Source organism: Megascapheus bottae, chromosome 12 (genome assembly GCF_031878675.1).
Source record: "Megascapheus bottae isolate mThoBot1 chromosome 12, mThoBot2.hap1, whole genome shotgun sequence".
Classification (NCBI taxonomy): domain Eukaryota; kingdom Metazoa; phylum Chordata; class Mammalia; order Rodentia; family Geomyidae; genus Megascapheus; species Megascapheus bottae.
Genome location: NC_143520.1, coordinates 40,574,984 through 40,593,945, shown reverse-complemented (window position 1 = coordinate 40,593,945; position 18,962 = coordinate 40,574,984). Strand labels below are relative to the sequence as shown.

Here is an 18,962-nt window from a genome sequence, read left to right as displayed (position 1 = left end):
GGAGCTCAGAGCCAATGGTTCACCCCTGCAATCCTAGCTAGTAAGGAGTCTGAGATCCAGAGAATTGTTATTAAAAGTCAGCTGGGGCATAAAAGTATGTGAGGCTCTCCAAAATATAAGCATTAAAAAGCAAGCCTGATACAGGAGTTTGGCCTAGTGGTAGAGTGCTTGCCTAGCATGCACGAAGACCTGGGTTCAATACTTGGTACCACAAACATAGAAAAAAGGAAGTGGTGCTGTGACTCAAGTAGTAGAGAGCTAGCCTGGAGAAAGTTTAAGGACAGTGCTTAGGCCCTGAGTTCAAGCCCCAGAACAGAGGGGGAAAAAAAAGCAGAGCTAGCCAGGTGGAATGGCTCATGCCTGTAATCCTAGCTACTCAGGCTGAGATCTGAGGATCATGGTTTAAAGTCAGCCTGGGCACTAACGAACATGAGACTCTTATCTCCAATTAATCTCTAGAAAACAAAGTGGAGAAAAAAAGAAAACAGAAAGTGGGGCTGTGCTTCAGGGGCAGGGCAGTAGTGTCAAGCTGAAGAGCTCAGGGATAGACCCTAGCCCCAGAATTCATCCCATTACCCTCAAAAAAAACAAAAAACAAAAAACAGAGCTGGAGGCTCAAGTAATAGAGTGTCCACTGAGACAAGCAAACTGAGTTCAAACTTTAGTGTCAGCAAACAAAGTAGCCAGGCACTGGTGGCTCATGTCTGTAATCCTAGCTGTTCACAGTTCCAAGCTAGCCTAGGTAGAAAAGTCATGTAGACTCTTCTCTCCAATTATGTGACAAAAAGCCAAAAGTGGAGGCATGGCATAAATGGTAGAGTGCCAACTTTGAGTGAAAAAGTCAAGTGAGAGCAGGCAGTCCTGAGTTCAAGGCCTAGTACTCACATATATATTAAATCAGACACCTTTGTGGAAGTCACTTTAAACAGATATGTCTGTCATAGTCCTAGATTGTAGTATCACAGTTTCCCAACAAAGAAACAGTCTCCCTTAGGTCATGCCCTTGTTTAAACTCATGAAATTAACAAGTTGGGCACTAATAGTGTCACAGAATTTAAAATCCACAATTTACAATGTTTGTGAAGTGATGCACTTTCTATCTGTTGAATATAATGTAACCCTTCTATTAGTTACAATAAAGATTATATGAAAAAAATCCACAATTTAAGGAAATTTTACTCTGGAGCAAATAAAATTACAGCAAATAAAATTACATGATGACACAAGCAAGTACGTGTGCAGACTGGCTTTATACTCTATAGCCAAAGCAGAGACAGGGTTGGGATTAGTTAGCTTCAAACCAAAGTTTCATTTAGTGAAAACTACATGAAACAAAGTATTTTTAAGACTTAATAGATAATCTAGAGGCTGGGAATGTGGCATAGTGGTAGAGGGCTTACTCAGCACACATGAAGCCCTGGGTTCGATTCCTCAGTACCATATAATCAGAAAAAGCCAGAAGTAGTCAAGTGGTGTGACTCAAGTGGTAGAGTGCTAGCCTTCAGCAAAAAGAAGCTCAGGGACAGGAACAGTGCCCAACCCCTGAGTTCAAGACTAGGGAAAAAAAAAAAAAAAGCAAGAGATAGCCCAATCCCTTATAATGCAACATTTTTTGTCACAGCACTGTGAGATGAATAGGGCATCACCTAATCACCTAAGGTAAGATATCTTTTGTATACAGATGAAAAACCTAAGATTCAACAAACATTTCCCAAGTTCACAGGATAGGTAGTCAAACACTTGAGCCTGCATTCTAAATCTTGGATTTTTCAGCCCAATTCTATTACCATTAGATCATGAGAGGAGGGGAAAACAGAATCAACAGTACAGAAGAAAAACAGACCTGAACAAATCTCCTGGCTGCCTCCACGTCCTCTTGGCTGGAGGGGTCCCGGGGCTCAGCCCAGTCACTGCTGATGGTGATGGAGATGATGCCACCTTGGCGGGCACGGTACTTGTCGTTGTACAGGTGCCAGGCCTCAGCATGAGCCTTAATTAAGTTGTGGCCAACAATGTAGGGAGCAGTGCCAGGCCTGAAAGAGATTCCTGGGAACAGACACATGGACGTCAACAGAGAATGAATGTCCCATCTGTGTGTGGGAGACAGACCTCTTAGTTTTTTTCTCAGTACTGAATGCTTATGACAAGGAAAATTGTGTAGAGCAAGACAGTGCTCCAAACAAATAACTCCTGTGTCTCAAGAAAAATGTCCACACAATAGTTTTCACCTCAGAGCTTAGGGATCCCATTGCAAAAGTTAATTCAGAGAAACACCTCATAGCAAATTCTATATAAGTAGCTACCCAAACCAGAGTGCCAACATAGGCCCCATGGGAGATGCACATGTCACCACAGCTCTGTCCAGTTAGACACATAGTCATAAGTACTCATGGTCTTTTTTGGGGGGGAGGTCATGGGGCTTGAACTTGGCCTGGACGCTGTCCCTGAGCTCATTAGCTCAAAGCTACTGCCCTACTCCTTGAGCCATAGCACCACTTCCAGTTTTCTGGTGGTTAATTGGAGATAAAGAGTCTCACAGACTTTAGTGCCTAGACTGGCTTTGAACTGTGATCCTCAGATCTCAGCCTCGCTAGTAGCTAGGATTAACAGGTGTGAGCCACCCTGCCTGGTTACTCATGGTCTTTAAGAAACAAAGAAAATGTCTACAGTCCCTTCACCAAAGCTCTAATAGTCAGGGGAGTTTGGGAATAAAATGGTTTTGTACTTTTAAAAAGTATTCAGTTGTGGCCAGGAGTTTGGCCTAGTGGTTAAAGTGCTTTCCTAGCATGCACGAAGACCCGGGTTCGATTCCTTGGTACCACATACATACAAAAAAGCCGGAAGTGGTGCTGAGGCTCAAGTGGTAGAGCTCTAGCCTTGAGAAAGTCCAAGGACAGTGCTCAGGCCCTGAGCTCAAGCCCAGGACTGGCAAAAAAATATATATATATATTCAGTTGTATAAAACATGTACATCACCTCAGCAGGCCCGGGTCAGCACTCCATAGTTGCACATAGTAATATTCCTACAGCTTACAACATGGGAGATAAGACCACAATGTTGGTCCCTGTCAGATTTGATCTCCAGTTTATATGTATAGGAATTGTGCCAACAGACTATGGGCCTGTACTGTTCTTTCCTATACCAATAAGCTTACATTCTTGGTCTTTGCTTTTTACCTGAGGCAGAGGCAGAGCAAAGTAATAAGTCCTTGAGGTGCTGAGATACTAGATGAAAAGGGAAAACTGAGCTGTGAGCAGGGGGCAGAGTTCTGAGGCTCTGCCATGGGCTATTTTGGCCACTCCTTTCTGTGCCAACTGGATGTCATATCTATGGTAATAAGAATGTTATGTTCCTGAAGGCTGGTAAGTCAGTCCTGGGACCTTTACCTGGAGCCGATACCCCAGTGCCATAGCCCTGGTAAGCAATGACAAAGGGCTCATTCAGTGTGATCCAAAACTTCACTTTGTCTCCCAGCCTCTGAAAGATCACATCTGTGTACTCTTTAAATCGCTGCACAATGGTCTCGTTTTCCCAGCCTCCCACGTCCTGGAGTGCCTGGGGAAGATCCCAGTGGTACAGGGTCACCTGTGACAAAAGCAGATGAACGATTCTGTCAGTCCTGCTTTCCAAGGGAAGCATTGAGTTAAGACGGGCCAGCACACACTGCTGGTTAACCTGAGGGGAGATTACAGCTCCGTTTGGTTTCTTGAGAGAGAATGAAGTTTCCTCTAAGAAAGAGTCCTGAATGAGTAGGAAGATGGATTTGGGGACGATTAAAAAATTAAGCTCCCCAGTTGAAATGTGCAACCCAGACATGTTGCCTCCCACATGTGGCCTTTACCAGCCTGGCCAGGACTGGCCCTTACCTGGGGTGCAATGTTGGCGGCCAGCAGTGCATCAATGAGGCGCACATAGTAGTTCAGGCCCGCTTCATTGATGTACTTGGTGGTTCCATCAGGGAGGACTCGAGACCAGGAGATGGAAAAGCGATAATGGGATACGCCTAGGCTCTGCAGGGCTGCCACATCCTCATCAATCTTGTGATAACTGTCACAGGCCACATCTCCAGTGTCGTCATTCCCCACTCTCAGCGGTGTGTGAGAAAATGTGTCCCAAATACTAAGTCCTTTGCCATCTGCTCGCCATGCACCTTCAATCTCAAGACAAGACATGAGTAATTAGGTCATGCAGTGAAGTATGTACAAATCTTGTCTCTCAGTGGGCACATCCCAAGTTAGAACATTTCTCAGCTCTGCCTCCTCTCCTCTGGTTTCCAAACCCAAGATTCACGTGCAGTATCACCACACTGTATCACAAAAGCATGCACTGGCTGAGCAGCTTGCCACAAGACCCCTGTGCCCTCTAGGAATTGTCTTTCATCTTGGTGTCCAGGCAATTAATACAGCAGAGGTTGGTATGTGCCAGGACTCATGGTAGGTTCAAGTGAACAATTTCATGTCTCCCTACCATCCCTAAACACACAGCCAAACAAATTATAAAATGGGGGCCGGGAGTTTGACCTAGTGGTACAGTGCTTGCCTAGCATGCACAAAGACCCAGGTTTAATTCCTCCGTACCACATACATAGAAAAAAGCCGGAAGTGGTGCTGAGGCTCAAGTGGTAGAGCTCTAGCCTTGAGAAAGTCCAAGGGCAGTGCTCAGGCCCTGAGGTCAAGCCAAGGACTGGCAGCAAAAAAAATGCTAGGTGTGGCTGGAGGCTGGTGGCTCATGCCTGTAATCCTGGCTATTCAGGAGGCAGAAAACCAGAAGTAGCACTGTGGCTCAAGGGTAGGGTAGCATCTTTGAGCTGAAGAGCTCAGGGACAATGCCCAGGCCCAGAGTCCAAGTCCTACGACTGCCCCCCCCCTAAAAAAATAGGGAAAATGAGTTAATCTATTGGAGTTTATTTTCATCCAATCCTAGGGAGTTGGGTTGGTACTGGGTATTGGTATAAATTCATGGTGTATATGTGTGTTGTGTGTGTTCATGTGCTAGTACTGAGGCCTGAATTAACTAGGCCTGAGTGCTGTTCCTTAGCTTAAGGCTGGTGCTTTATCATTAGAGCCACAGCTTTGCTATTAGTTTTTGAAACAAGGTCTCAATATAGCTCATGTTGGCCTTGAACTAGTAATCATTCTGTCTCCAAGTGCTAGGATTACAGGAATGTACTATCATACCCACAGTAACTTGCAATTTTAAACATATATGTTTATATGGCTGGTGGCTCTTGCCTATAATCTTAGCTACTCAGGAGGCCTTAGAGGATCATGGTTCAAAGCCAGCCAGGGCATTAAGGCCATGAGACTCTTCAATAAAGAAAATCCAGAAGTGGCATTGTATCTGAAGTGGTAGAGTGCTAGCCTTGAGAACAAAGAGGCTCAGGGATATCATACAGGCCTTGAACCTGGCAGGACTAGCCCCCCCAAAAAAGGATATATATGATAAATATACATGAATGCATATGTATGTGCATACATGCAGTTCTGTCCACTGAGAAGTCTAGAAGTAATGACTTGAAAGGAACAGTGTGCACACTCATATACAGATGATTATTTCTAAATATTTGGCACTAAAAAGAACAGGGCTTATTAGAGAAATGACTGGTTAAAGGTTGGAGATAGAAGAAAAAAAGCCTGCACCAGCAAAATTAGGAAAAAGATTAAAGAATAAGCCATGGCAGGGCCGTGACTTTGGTCTAGAGGTAGAGTGTTTGCCTAGCATGCATGAAGACCTGGGTTCAATTCCTCAGTACCACATACATAGAAAAAAGCTGGAAGTGGTATTGAGGCTCAAGTGGTAGAGCTCTAGCCTTGAGAAAGTCCAAGGACAGGGCTCAGGCCCTGAGCTCAAGCCCAAGACTGGCAAAAAAAAAAAAAAAAAAAAAAAAGAATAAGCCATGGCAAAAAATACACAGGATCCACCTAAAATCTTCTACTTCTGGTAAAATATGGGACAATGTAAGCATCTAAATTAGTACTAGTAACTATAATTCACTGAATAAAACGGTACTCTACAAAGCCAAACCCAATGATAAAAAAATATGTATATATACACTAATTATAAACAAATAGGACAAAAGATTTTTTAAAATCACCTTTCTATAGATACAGGCTTAGCAAATATGAGTCCCTGAGCTCAAATCTTAGTACTGCCAGAAAACCCAAATCAACATTTGTCAATCATCATAGTAGTAATTAACTCAGGCAGCTATGAGCAGCTACTAAAAGCAATGGGTAGAATAGGAATTTAGATATGTCCAGCTAGCTACCCACAAAATACTATTTTCTTTCTTTCTGGTTTATTTGTTTGTTTCTGTTTTTTGTGCCAGTACTGGGGCTTGACGTCAGGGCCTGAGCACTGTCCTTGGGCTTTCTCAAAGCCAGCGCTCTACCACTTGAGCCATAGCACCACTTCTAGCTTTTTCTAAATATGTGGTACTGAGGAATCGAACCTAGGACTTCATGCGTGCTAGGCAAGCACTCTAACATGAGGCCATTCTCCTGGTTCCAGCAATATTTTCTTAGAAGTATAAAAGTGGCCAGGTGCAGTGGCTCACGCCTGTAATTCTAGCTACTCAAGAAGGTGAGATCTGAGGATTGCAGTTCAAAGCCAGCCCTGGCACTAAAGTCTGCCTAATTTTGATTAAGTTCTAAATACTAAGTCCCAGTGATTGTAAATAGAGATTCCCTTCTTGAACACTGGTTTGTTAAACTTGTCATTTAAAATATGATGTAAAAATCAATGTTAATAAATTCTTTAATAAAAAAAACCAAAGAAGTATAAAAATGATTTACAGGGTGGGGAAGGGCTGGAAACTTGGCCTAGTGGTAGAGTGCTTACCTAGGATGCACGAAGACCTGGGTTTGATTCTTCAATATCACATGTATATAAAAAGAAATGATGCTCTGGCTCAAGTGGTAGAGGTCTAGCCTTGAGAAAGCCCAAGGACAGTGCATACGCCCTGAGTTTAAGCCCCAGGACTGACAAAGAAAAAAGTTAATTTTTTGATGAAAAATTATACTAGGTACCTGTTTATTCAAGTGATGTTTTAGTAATGCATACATAGACACAATTCTGCGATTCATGTATACATATGTACATACATATACACATAATTCATAGAAAAGACAAATATGGTAAAATGTAAATAGAAGGAGTCAGAAAGGATACAAAGGAGTCTTCTGTATTATTTTACAACTGTCTAATAAGGTTTTCAAATAGAAGAGGTTTGTTTTTGTTTGTTTTTGGCTAGTCCTGGGATTTGAACTCAGGGCCTGGTGTCCTTGGGCTTTTTTGCCTCAAGGGTAGAGCTCTGCCACTAAGCCACAGAACCATTTCCGGGTTTTTCTATGTATGTGGTACCCAGGAATCAAACCTAGGGCTTCGTTCATGCTAGGCAAGCACTCTACCTACCCCTAGCCATGCTCCTGGCCCTAGAGGAGTTTTATTTAAAAGAACATGCTCACACTTTGGTCAGAAAATACAACCACTTTTCTTGACTCATGCAGCACGCTTTCATAATCAGAACATCAAAATGATGAATATTGGACTAGACTGATTGGATGAATGGAAATGGGGGCTCAGAATATTCCAGTAATCTTACGCTGGAGGTTGGGATCTGAGGATCAAGTTTTGAAAGCCAGTCTGGACAGAGAAATCCCAAAAGACTTATCTCCAATTAACCAGCAAAAAGCTAGAAGTGGAGGTGTGGCTCAAGTGATAGAATCAGCCTTTTTTTTTTTTTTTTTTTTTGCCAGTCCTGGGGCTTGAACTCAGGGCCTGGGCACTGTCCCTGGACACTTTTTTTTTTTTTTTTTTTTTTGCTTAAGGCTAGAATTTTGCCACTTAAGCCACAGCACAACTTACAGCTTTTTCTGTGTATTTGGTTCCGGGTAATCAAACCCAGGACTTTGTGCATGCTAAGCAAGCACACTACCATTAGGCCATGCTCCCAAGCCTTAGAACCAGCCTTTTTTTTTTTTTTTTTTTTTTTTTTTGCCAGTGCTGGGCTTGAGCTCAGGGCCTGAGCACTGTCCTTGGACTTTCTCAAGGCTAGAGCTCTACCACTTGAGCCTCAGCACCACTTCTGGCTTTTTTCTATGTATGTGGAACCGAGGAATCGAACCCAGGTCTTCGTGCATGCTAGGCAAGCACTCTACCACTAGGCCAAACTCCCGGCCCTTAGAACCAGCCTTGAGTGAAGAAGTTGAGCAAGGCCCTGAGTTCATGCCCCAGTACTAGTACACATATACACACGCATGCATACACACACACACACACACACATGCACACGCGCACACACACACACACACACACACACACACACACAAATTTTATTTGCCTGTCTTTGCCCATGTGTTTCTGTCCAGCTTCTCTCTACTCATTCTGGTCCTATGAACACCCATCTCATCACAGTCCACCAATGGCTGGTTTGTCCAAATTTGGGGATGGGAAGAAGCTGGAGTGCACACAAAGAGGAATTCCCTGTCTCCTCTACAGTGCACATTGGCCTCCAGAGGTTTGTTTCCCCTTCCCACTCCCATCCCCATCCCCAACGCCTTGCTCATGCTCCTGCCTCTTCAATACTGAATCTGAATTCTGGCATAGGCCAAGTATGAAGGAAGCAGTGCTCAGTGGCCCTACCTGATACGCAGCAGTTGCTGCACTCCACAGGAAGCCCTCAGGAAACTGTCCGTACAAGAACTCATCCTCCTTGGGTAGTGGCATGCCATTGTTGGTAATGACCTCTGTGTAGTACCTGGCTGAGCTTCTTGCTGTGCGGGGCCTGTTCACATCATTGAAGTTGACATGATATAGTCCAAACTTGATTGTGTAGCCATACAACCATTCAAAGTTGTCCATTAGAGACCAGGCAGAATATCCTCTAAGGTTTACATCATCGAGCCTATAGGCTAGAAACATCCCAAAGGAGAAAGAATTTTATATCAGGAATCAAGAACTTTAGGAACCTTGGTCATGTGCAGATTTCTCAAGGCAATGGTCTTAAACCATTAACTTGTAAGCAGACTTAACATGAACTGTGAGACATATACAGATCATCCTGGGGTTTTTTTGTTTGTTTGTTTTTTGCTAGCTTTGATCACCCTACAGCAAGTATTAATGACTGATTTTTACAAAATCAAATTTGTTAAGGTGAAGGGACTTACCCTGAATTCACAAGCTACAGCCTACCTTAAAAGATAAGCACAAAAGTGAGGATTTAAAGGAGAGGTTCTTGGCTATTGTCAGATGCTAGTGGCTTGTGTCTATAATCCTAGCTCTGCAGGAGCCCTATATCTGAAGATAGAAGTTCAAAGCCAGCCTAGGCAGGAAAGTCCATGAGACTCCTATTTCCAATTAAGCAGCAGAAAATCAGAGGCAGAGGTATGCCTCAAAGTGGTTAGAGTGCTAGCCTTTAGCAAAAGAGCTCAGGCTCTTTTTTAAGCACCCAGGCTTAAAAAAAAAAGTGGTTTGTTTTCCTTGAAGTATATGGTAATAAATAGTGGACCCAAGGAAAAATTCTTTGGGGGATTCTGTATACATTTGTACATTTTCTCTGGAAAAAGATCTCAAGCTTTTTTACCCCAGCTTCCAAGAAATATACAATCCCCTAATGGGTAAGGAAATATAAAGTTAGAGTATAAAAGAGAAACTTCAAATGTATTGTGTCAAGCCATTTCAGGCACCTGCCATATGGAAGGCTGAATCTGTAAGATAAAATGAATTCTCACATACCTTTCAAAGCTTCGTTGATGTAGGTTTTGTGGTAAAATATCCTGTCAGTATCATCGATTTGTGGATCATCCAGCCCCACTCCGTTCTCAGTGATATAGATAGGGATGTCTCCGTACTCTTCTTTGATCCAGTTTAGCAGCCTCCGCATTCCCCAGGGCACTGCTTTGTGCATTGCTGAGGAAACCCACGAAGGATCCTCCTCCTCTGTGATCTCCTGGTCATACTCGTAGGAGGGTGGATTTAGCCTAGGTGTTTTGTGGCTCACGATTTTGGATGAGTAGGTGTTGAGGCAGAAGACATCAGCTGTGCCCCTAATGTACAGCTTCTCCTCCTCTGTGAAGCTGGGCAGGCGAGAGGAGGCCAAGTGCTGTAGTTCACTCCTGTTTCCCACTTTCCACTTCATGGCATCAGGATAATCTCCATTTCTAAAAATAGGGTGTGCAAACCAACCCAGGACAAACTGTAAATTTCGATCTGCTGCTTCCACCTCTCTGGGGACTCCTGGTGACTTGGGCTCTGCCCAGTGTGTACTGAGGCTCAGTGAGATGACCCCATTCTGCTTCTGCCTGTATTTCTTGTCATAAGTGTGATAGACTCTGGCATGAGCTTTGATGATTGCATGGCCGATCCTGTAAGGGCCCCAGCCTGAGTCTTTCACATTTGGAGGAAATGCCCCTGAGCCATAACCAAGCCATGCCAAGAATGTGGGTTCATTAAAGGTCATCCAGAACTTGACTCTGTCACCAAAGGTCTGGAAACAGAAGTCTGCATAGCTGTCGAATAACTCAATCATGGAAGGATTCTCCCAGCCTCCAATATCCTGGAGGGCCTGAGGTAGGTCCCAGTGAAACAGTGTCACCATGGGCAAGATGTTGTTTGCCACCAAGGCATCAATCAGTCTGTTGTAGTAATCAACACCATGATTGTTGATAGTATTGTTTCTTCCAGTTGGGAAAATCCGGGACCATGAGACAGAGAAGCGATAAGCCTTCACCTTCAAAGCTCGCAGCATGTTCAGATCTGCACCCAGCTGATTGTAGCTGTCACAGGCTATGTCTCCAGTGGCATTGTCTTTGATGCCACTCCCTGGTGTGTGGGTAAAGTTGTCCCAAATGCTAGGACCTTTGCCATCAGCATCCCAAGCTCCTTCAATTTGATAGGCTGAAGAGGACACACCCCACAGAAAGTCCTCCCGAAATGTACCATGGTAGAACAAGTCTCTCTCAAACTTGGGTTGGTTGGAGAATTTTTCCCATACTACCTTGGCCTTGGAGGGCACCTCTGATGGAAAGGCAAAGGTTTTAGTTTTGGAGGGGAAGTAGGCTGTGGAAGGTGGTTGAAGTCTTTTTACCACTTCGTTGAGGAAACCATTCTTTTCAATGATACTGGTAAAAAAATAGGCAGATTTCCTAGGGGTCCTTGGCTTGCTGCTCTCACTGAAGTTGGTGTGGTATAATCCAAATCTCTGGCTATAACCAGAGGGGCCTTCGAAGCCATCGATGAGGGAACGAGCAATGTAGGAACGAACATCCACCAAGTCCTCCCTCACAGCTTTGAAAGAGAAAGAGAAAGAGAAGTGAGTGTTCTTTAACACTCACTTTTTCATGTAATATTATCAATGCCTGTTACTAACTGCTTTTAGAAAGTTTTCCTTTGGTCTGCTGCCGGTGGTTCACACCAATTATTATCCTAGCTACTCAGGAGGCTGGGCTTTTGAGGGTTGAGGTTCAGAAAAGTCTGTGAAGACTCATATCTCCAAGTAACAACTAGAAAACCAGAAGTAGAGCTGTAGCTCCAAGTGGTAGAGTCTAGCCTTGGGCAAAACAACTCAGGGACAATACCTAGGCCTGGGTGGTATCCCTGAGTTCTAGCCCCACAACTGACAAAAAACAGAAAAGAGGTCCAGAAGTTTGGCTTAGTGGTAGTATATTTGCCTAGCATGTATGAAGTTCCTACTTCAATTCCTTGGTACCAAATACACCAAATACATAGAAAAATCCAGAAGTGGTTCTGTGGGTCAAGTGGTAGAGTTCTAGCCTTGAGAAAACCCAAGGACAGTGCTCAAGCCCTGAGTTCAAGCCCCAGGACTGACAGAAGAAAAGAAAAGAAAAAGAAAAAAATTTTCCCTTTGAAGGTAAGCATCATTGGCTCATGTTTGTAATTCTAGCTACTCAGGAGGCTGAGATTTGGGGGCCCCAGGTTTGGGTGTAGCCAGGGCAGAAAAGTTTACTAGACTCTATCTCCTATTAACTAGAAAAAAAGCATAGCTGGAGACATGGCTTAAGTACTAAAGTACTGCCTGCCTAGTAAACATGAGGCCTTGAGTTCAAATCCTCCGACTACCAATATTTTTTCCTTTTTTTTTTTTCTTGGTACTGGGGCTTCAACTTGACCTCTACTTATTAATTTCTCTTGCTTAGGGCTGGTAGTTTGGGAAGTTACTTAGCTAAGCACAAAACTGAATCTTTTTTTTCCTCTTCTGAAAAATAAAGAGAAAACCTACAAGACTCCACAAAACATCAGGCCCCTTTTATGTCCACAAAGCATCTCTATCTTAAGTAATACAATATACTGTATCTGGTCATGTCAGGATGACTTGGTTTTCTATAGAATGCATAAATCATTTGATTTTTTGTTGTTTTTTTGGTGGTGGTGGTGCTGGTCCTGGGGCTTGAACTCAGGGTACTGTCCCTGAGCTTTTTTGCTCAAGGCTACAGTGTACCACTTCTAGCTGTTTGATGGTCAATGGAGATAACAGTTTCACAGACTTTCTTAATAGGCAAACCGTGATTCTCAGACTCCCAATGAGTAGCTAAGAGTACAGGCATGAGCTACTAGCATCTCGCCAATCTTTTATTTATTTATTTATTTATTATTTTATTTTTTGGTGGATCATGGGGTTTGAACTATGGCCCTGAGTACTATCCCTGAGCTCTTCAGCTGAAGGCTACCACCCTACCCCTTGAGCCACAGCCCTACTTCCTCTTTTCTAGTGATTAATTGGAGATAAGAATCTCATATTCTTTAGTGCCCGGGCTGGCTTTGAACCACGATTCTCAGATCTCAACCTCCTGAGTAGCTAGGATTACGGACATGATGCACCACACCGGGCTGCCAATCTTTTAAAGATGTGTTTTTTAGCCAGGAGTTTGGCCTCGTATTAGAGTGCTTGCCTAGCATACACGAAGACCCAGGCTCTATTCCTTGGTACTACATACATAGAAAAAGCCTGAAGTTGGGGCCAGAAGTTTGGCCTAGTGGTAGAGTGCTTGCCTAGCATGCACAAAGACCTGGGTTTGATTCCTCAGTACCACATACATATGGAAAAAAAGCCAGAAGTGGTGCTGTGGGTCAAGTGGTAGAGCGCTAGCCTTAAGAAAACCCAAGGACAGTGCTCAGGCCCTGACTGAGGCCCCAGGACTGGCAAAGGGAAAAAAAACAAAAAAGATACATCTAAGTTCTACCACAGCTACTAATGAAGATAACCTTATTTAGAAATATGGTTATTTAGGTGCTAGAGGCTCATCTCTGTAATCCTAGCTGATCCCCAGGATCACAATTTAAAGCCAACCTGTTCATTTATTAAATAATTTAGTAATCAACTAAGTTTTTGCCAGTCGTGGGACTTGAACTCATGACCTGAGCTGTGTCCTTGGGCTTTCTCAAGGCTGGAGCTCTACCACTTCACTCCCAGCACCATTTCTGTTTTTTTCTGTGTATGTGATACCAAGTAATAGAGCCTGGATCTTTGTGCATCCTAGGCAAGCACTCTACCACTAGGTCAAACTCTCGGCCCCAGTAATCATCTAATTATTGCAGGCCTGTGCCAGGTTCTAGGGACATGAGGATGAATAAAAGTCATAGCTAGTGGGCAGAGGTGAAGAAATGAGCCGGAAATAGGTCTATGGTTCTATGGGTTCTATGGTTCTACTCAATGCCTACTTGAGATGTCAGTTACTCAGAGTATTGTATTGAGTTGGGGTTTTTTTTTGTTTGTTTGTTTTTTTTCTGGTGTTGTCTGAAGGAAACATCTACTACTTGAGATAATGGCTTAAAATGGTTACAGAATTACAACTAAAGTACAGGCCAAGTGAGGAGAGGGTGCCTGATGTTATAAACAGTCCTTACTGGAATACTAGGGACAAGCTTTGAAACCTCCTCAAGCTCTACTGGGAACACAGCTGGGGTGATTAACTGTGATTGACAGATCTGTGAGGTACAATCCATTCATCATCCTTTTCTTGGAATAAAGATACTTAGGAGGAGTTGGGAATGTGGCTTACGGGTAGAGTGCTTGCCTACCATGCATGAAGCCTGTGTTCTATTTCCTCGTACCATATAAACTTAAAAGGCTGGAAGTAGTGCTCTGTCTCAGTGACAGAGTGCTAACCTTGAACAAAGAAACTCAGGGACAGTGTCCAGGCCTTGATTTCATACCCAGGACTAGCAAAAAAACAAGTGAACAAACAAACATATAAATTATATAGCAGAAAATAATGAAACTGTAGATATGGGCCAATTGGATCATAATGAATGACATGGAATACAGATTTTTGGGGGGGTAGGGTGGGACTAAAGTTTGAACTCTTAACCTTATGATTGCTAAGCAAGTCTTTTACCCTTAAACCATGCCACTAGCCTGAAATATAAATTTTACAGGCAATGAAGATAGAGACTAATTGGGGTTTGGAGGCCTAGCCTAAGCACCTATATGCCCTTATCACCATACAATTCTCCGCCTGTGTTCCTCTTTCAACGATGTCCCCTGTGGAAAGTATTGTTGCTTAATATTGTGCTCTTCAGATGACATGGCTTGATACCTACATAGGATGCAAATGGGCATGAAATTGAAGGGTGGGAAGGACATTCTAGGAAAAGACATAGAAATATCTGGGTGCAGTGGCTCACACCAGTAATCTTAGCATAATAAAAGTATTATACTTATAATTGAAGGTCAACATGGAAGGAAACAATTTTAGGACTCCATTTTAACCAATAGCTGGGTATAGTGATATATAACTATATCATCCTAGCTATGTGGGAGACTAAAGTAGGAAGGATCACCATTCTACTCTGGCCTGGGCAAAAATGGACTTCAAACCCCACTTCAACAGCAAAGACTAGGCATGGTGATTTCTTGCCTGTTATTCCACATACAGTGGTAAACATAAATAGGAGGGCTATGGTCCAGACTGGCCTAAGGAAAAAAGGAAGATGATATCTAAAAATAACAAGAGCAAAAACAGCTAGAGTCATGGCTCAAGTGGTAGAGTGCCTGTCTAGAAGTGCAAAGCCCTAAGTTTGAAGCCTAGGATGGTCAAAAGATGGCAAGCAGACAAGCAAGAGGGAAAGAAGGAGGGTGGGAGGGAGGGAGGAAGGAAGGAAAGAAAAAGAATAAAATAAGGAAGGGAGGAATGGAGGGAAGATAAAGAAAGCAAGCAAGTAAGGGGCTGGGAGTTTGGCAGTGGTAGAGCACTTGCCTAGCATGCACAAAGACTGGGGTTCGATCCTCAGTACCACATACGTAGCAAAAAGCCAGAAGTGGTGCTGTGGCTCAAGTGGTAGAGCCCTAGTCTTGAGAAAATCCAGGGACAGTGCTCAGGCCCTGAGCCCAAGCCCAGGACTGGCAAAAAAAAAAAAGCAAGTAAGGAAGAAAGGCAGGCAGGCAGGAAGGGAGGCAGGCAGGAAGGAAGGGAGGCAAGCAAGCAGGAAAGGAGGCAGGAAGGAAGGCAGGCAGGAAGGAAGGAGAAATAAAAGGGAAGGAAGAAAGGTAGGAAGGAAAGAGAAATATATAAGCCTTTAGTTAAGATGATGAAGTGAGGGACCACTCACTATTGTCACCAATACTGCTTTTAGTTTTGTTTCCTTGGAGATTGTATTTGTCCCAGTGATAGGAACTTTTAAAACTCAGAACACTTAGAGAAGAGCCATTCGCCTTCAAATCACCAGAATTTCCACTATGCTTACCCTTGAGCACCTCGTTGATGTACTGGTTGAAGTAGTCCACTCTTACGGAATCATCAAAGAGGTTTTCACTTTCCCCTATGGGCATGCCATTCCCTGCCACGTAGATTGGAACTTTTCCTCTTGTGTATTCTTCAGATGCAAACCGTAGCAGTCTCCTTATACCCCAGGGCACCACATGAATCCAAGCAGATGAAGTTTGGGGCCAAGTAGGATCCACATGCTGAGAGAACCCTCCAATGTTCTCATAGGTTGGGATGCAGGTATGCTGTCGGGCTTTGCTGATGAGGCGGGAAGTATAATGAGACAGACCCAGAAAGTCAGCAGAACCTTTTATGAGCTGCTTCTCTGCCTGGGTGAACTCAGGAAGCTGGGCCACAGGCCTGGAGCACTGTTCATTTATCTGTTGAATCTGCGCCCTCAGGATGGCTGGGTAGTCTCCATCCACAAAGATGGGATGTGCAAACCAGCCCAGCATGAAGTGCAAGTAGCGCTCAGAGGCAGCCAAGTCTTCAGTCCTGTCTGGAGACAAGGGCTCTGCCCAGTCTGAATTCAGCACAATGCCCACCTGGCCCTTCTGCTGTGGGCGATGGTGATGGTGGTAGTGGTGCCAAGTTCTAGCATGAGCCTTGAGGATCAAATGAGCAACCTAGTGAGGAGACACAAACTTAGTGCTTAATACCAATGGTGTCAACAAGTCCACAGTAATACTAAAGTCAATTATGTCAACAAGTCAATGAAGACAACATTGACAATGTCAACATAACTTCACTAATTCAAACACATCCTCAATAATTCAACATTAAGACCAATGTCCATTATAGCAACAAAACAACAAGCTCATGCTAATAGTAAGTCAATAATAACATCAAGTCAACCACAATGTAAAGAACTTAATTCTCATGTCAGTAAGGCAACATCAATAATGTTGATGTTAACACTATCAAAACCAGTATTAACAAGTCAAGAAAACCAACAACTCAGCATCAGCAATCTATACCAACAATGTCAACAAGCTCAGTAACAATAACCACACACACTGAGCCTTTACTGCTCAATAAATTCTTTCATGTAATCCTTACAACAACTTCATGGGGCAAGTATATTTATTATTACCCCTTACATATAAACAAGGCAAGATGCATAATGGTATAATAACTCCACAAGGTTGAAATTAGGAGTACTTTGAGAATATAAAACATAGGCACAGATGAGCACAATGGAGAAAATTTGCAATCTCAGCACTCAGGAGGCTGAGGTGGGAGAGTCTTGAGTTTCAACTTAGCTTAAATTAACTGTGAAACCTTGCAGAGGGAAGGGAGAAGGAGGGAGGGAGGATTGAGAAAAGCACAAACTAGGCAATCAGATTTAGGCCTGTTATTGTCATCCTGCACAATCTGCCTCTGTACTCAATTCTCAACTAGTGAAAAAGAGAGACCACTCTGTAGCCTACTGGTTTTCTTTTCTATATCAATTCCACAATTAGAAATCTCTCTGTACACTTAACTCCATGGTCTTACGAGTCATCTGTGTTCCCTGGTATAATACCACAAAAAATGGACAAAAGAGAGGTAAACAGGGGCCAGGAGTTTGGCCAAGTGGTTAAAGTGCTTGCCTAGCATGCACAAAGACCCGGGTTCGATTCCTTGGTACCACATACATAGAAAAAATCCGGAAGTGGTGCTGAGGCTCAAGTGGTAGAGCTCTAGCCTTGAGAAAGTCCAAGGACAGGGCTCAGGCCCTGAATTCAAGCCCGAGAACTGGCAAAAACAAACAAACAAAAAACTTGGGAGTATGTGGGGTATGGTCTCTACCCCCATGATCCCAACACTTATAAGACCAAGGCAGGGAGATCAGCCTTGGTCCCCAGTACCCCAAAAGTAAGAACAACAAAACCATTCATGTGCAGAGACCTTGCTAAATCTCAATTTCTTTTCCTTTTTATCATCTGAAAAGGATGACATTTCGAAAGAATTTCCTGTCAAAAATATGGTAAATGAAGGTGAACTCCTAGTTTTCCTCATGTCCAGAATATTAGTCTTTGAGTCCTGAGCTCCAATGGCAAATTGCACTCCTTCACAGAAGAACTTCATCCTTCTAAACCAGGCCAAAGCAGGAACCATCACTGTGACCAAGTAAGCAATGGAGAAGTACTAATTTCAACGTCAAGTTAAGTATCAGTGCTAACTTGAGCCACCTTGTGAATGCTGAGAAGGTAAAGGAAAAAAATCCAAGTCTGAAAGAAAAATGGCATGTCCTGGGCTGGGAGTCTGGCCTAGTGGTAGAGTGCTTGCCTAGCATGCACGAAGACCCGGGTTCTAATTTCTCGATACCACATACATAGAAAAAAGCCAGAAATGGTGCTGAGGCTCAAGTGGTAGAGCTCTAGCCTTGAGAAAGTCCAAGAACAGTGCTCAGGCCCTGAGCTCAAGCCCAGAACTAGCAAAAAAAAAAAAAAAAAAAGCTCAGCAACACCACCTAGGCCTTGAGTTTTAGCCTCAAGACAGGCACAAACAACAACAAAAACGTTGCTATGAATTCCCATCAGTTACCACTATCCCCTAGCCAAGACCCATCAGAAGATCACTGTGAACATGGGCCTGCCCTGAAATCAGAAGATCTAGGAGCAAGATTTCTTTCTTGCTGGTCTTACAACATGAAAGCAGAACAATCAGGAAATGTAGCAAGCAAGCAGCTATCAAGAAGAACCAGGAAGAGAAAATAATTGGGTGTGGGGGAATTATGTGTGTTCTAATTAAGCTCCATTTTGACCAAACTAAAAACAATACCTTCAAAGAAAAAAGAGAAGAGTCCTTTTCATTTCCTGAATTCAGATTATTTCCTTGCTTGACTCAATTTGGGTTGGGCTTTCTGTCCTTTGACACACCAACTCCTGGGTGGGGAATATGTGTGATGGGCCAGGCAGGACTCTTACTTCTGAGCTACTACTCCAGCCTGCAAATTTCTTTTAGGGTCAGGATGACTTGATTTGAAATCTCACCTTCAACCCACAGTGATGCCCGTTACGACAGCCTCATTTATCCTGAGCCCCAGTTTTCTCACCCACTAGTTATATTCTGAATATGCAATAATTATTTTTAAAGTGCCAGAACAGAAACTGTGCAAAATAAGATGATCAGAAATTAATGGTTCCTTTTGTTGATTTCCTTTAAGGAAGAAAAAGTTTATAAAGCTGTGCTGAGGAAAGGAGCAAGACAAAATTACTTCCTTTCAACCAACCGTCCTAATTAGCAGGAATGGA

General features: G+C 43.3%; 1 protein-coding gene across 1 annotated transcript in view; it reads right to left on the bottom strand.

The window, feature by feature from the left end:
• The window catches only part of Lct (lactase), a 53,347-nt gene that overhangs the window by 9,035 nt on the left and 25,350 nt on the right, over window positions 1-18,962 (bottom strand). Inside the window, exons 7-12 of the mRNA XM_090342876.1 lie at window positions 15,704-16,349; window positions 9,737-11,287; window positions 8,645-8,913; window positions 3,868-4,158; window positions 3,388-3,586; window positions 1,844-2,046 (exon numbers count right to left, since the gene is read on the bottom strand). Coding sequence (XP_090199002.1) covers window positions 1,844-2,046; window positions 3,388-3,586; window positions 3,868-4,158; window positions 8,645-8,913; window positions 9,737-11,287; window positions 15,704-16,349 — 3,159 coding nt within the window. The remainder of the gene's footprint in view (window positions 1-1,843; window positions 2,047-3,387; window positions 3,587-3,867; window positions 4,159-8,644; window positions 8,914-9,736; window positions 11,288-15,703; window positions 16,350-18,962) is intronic.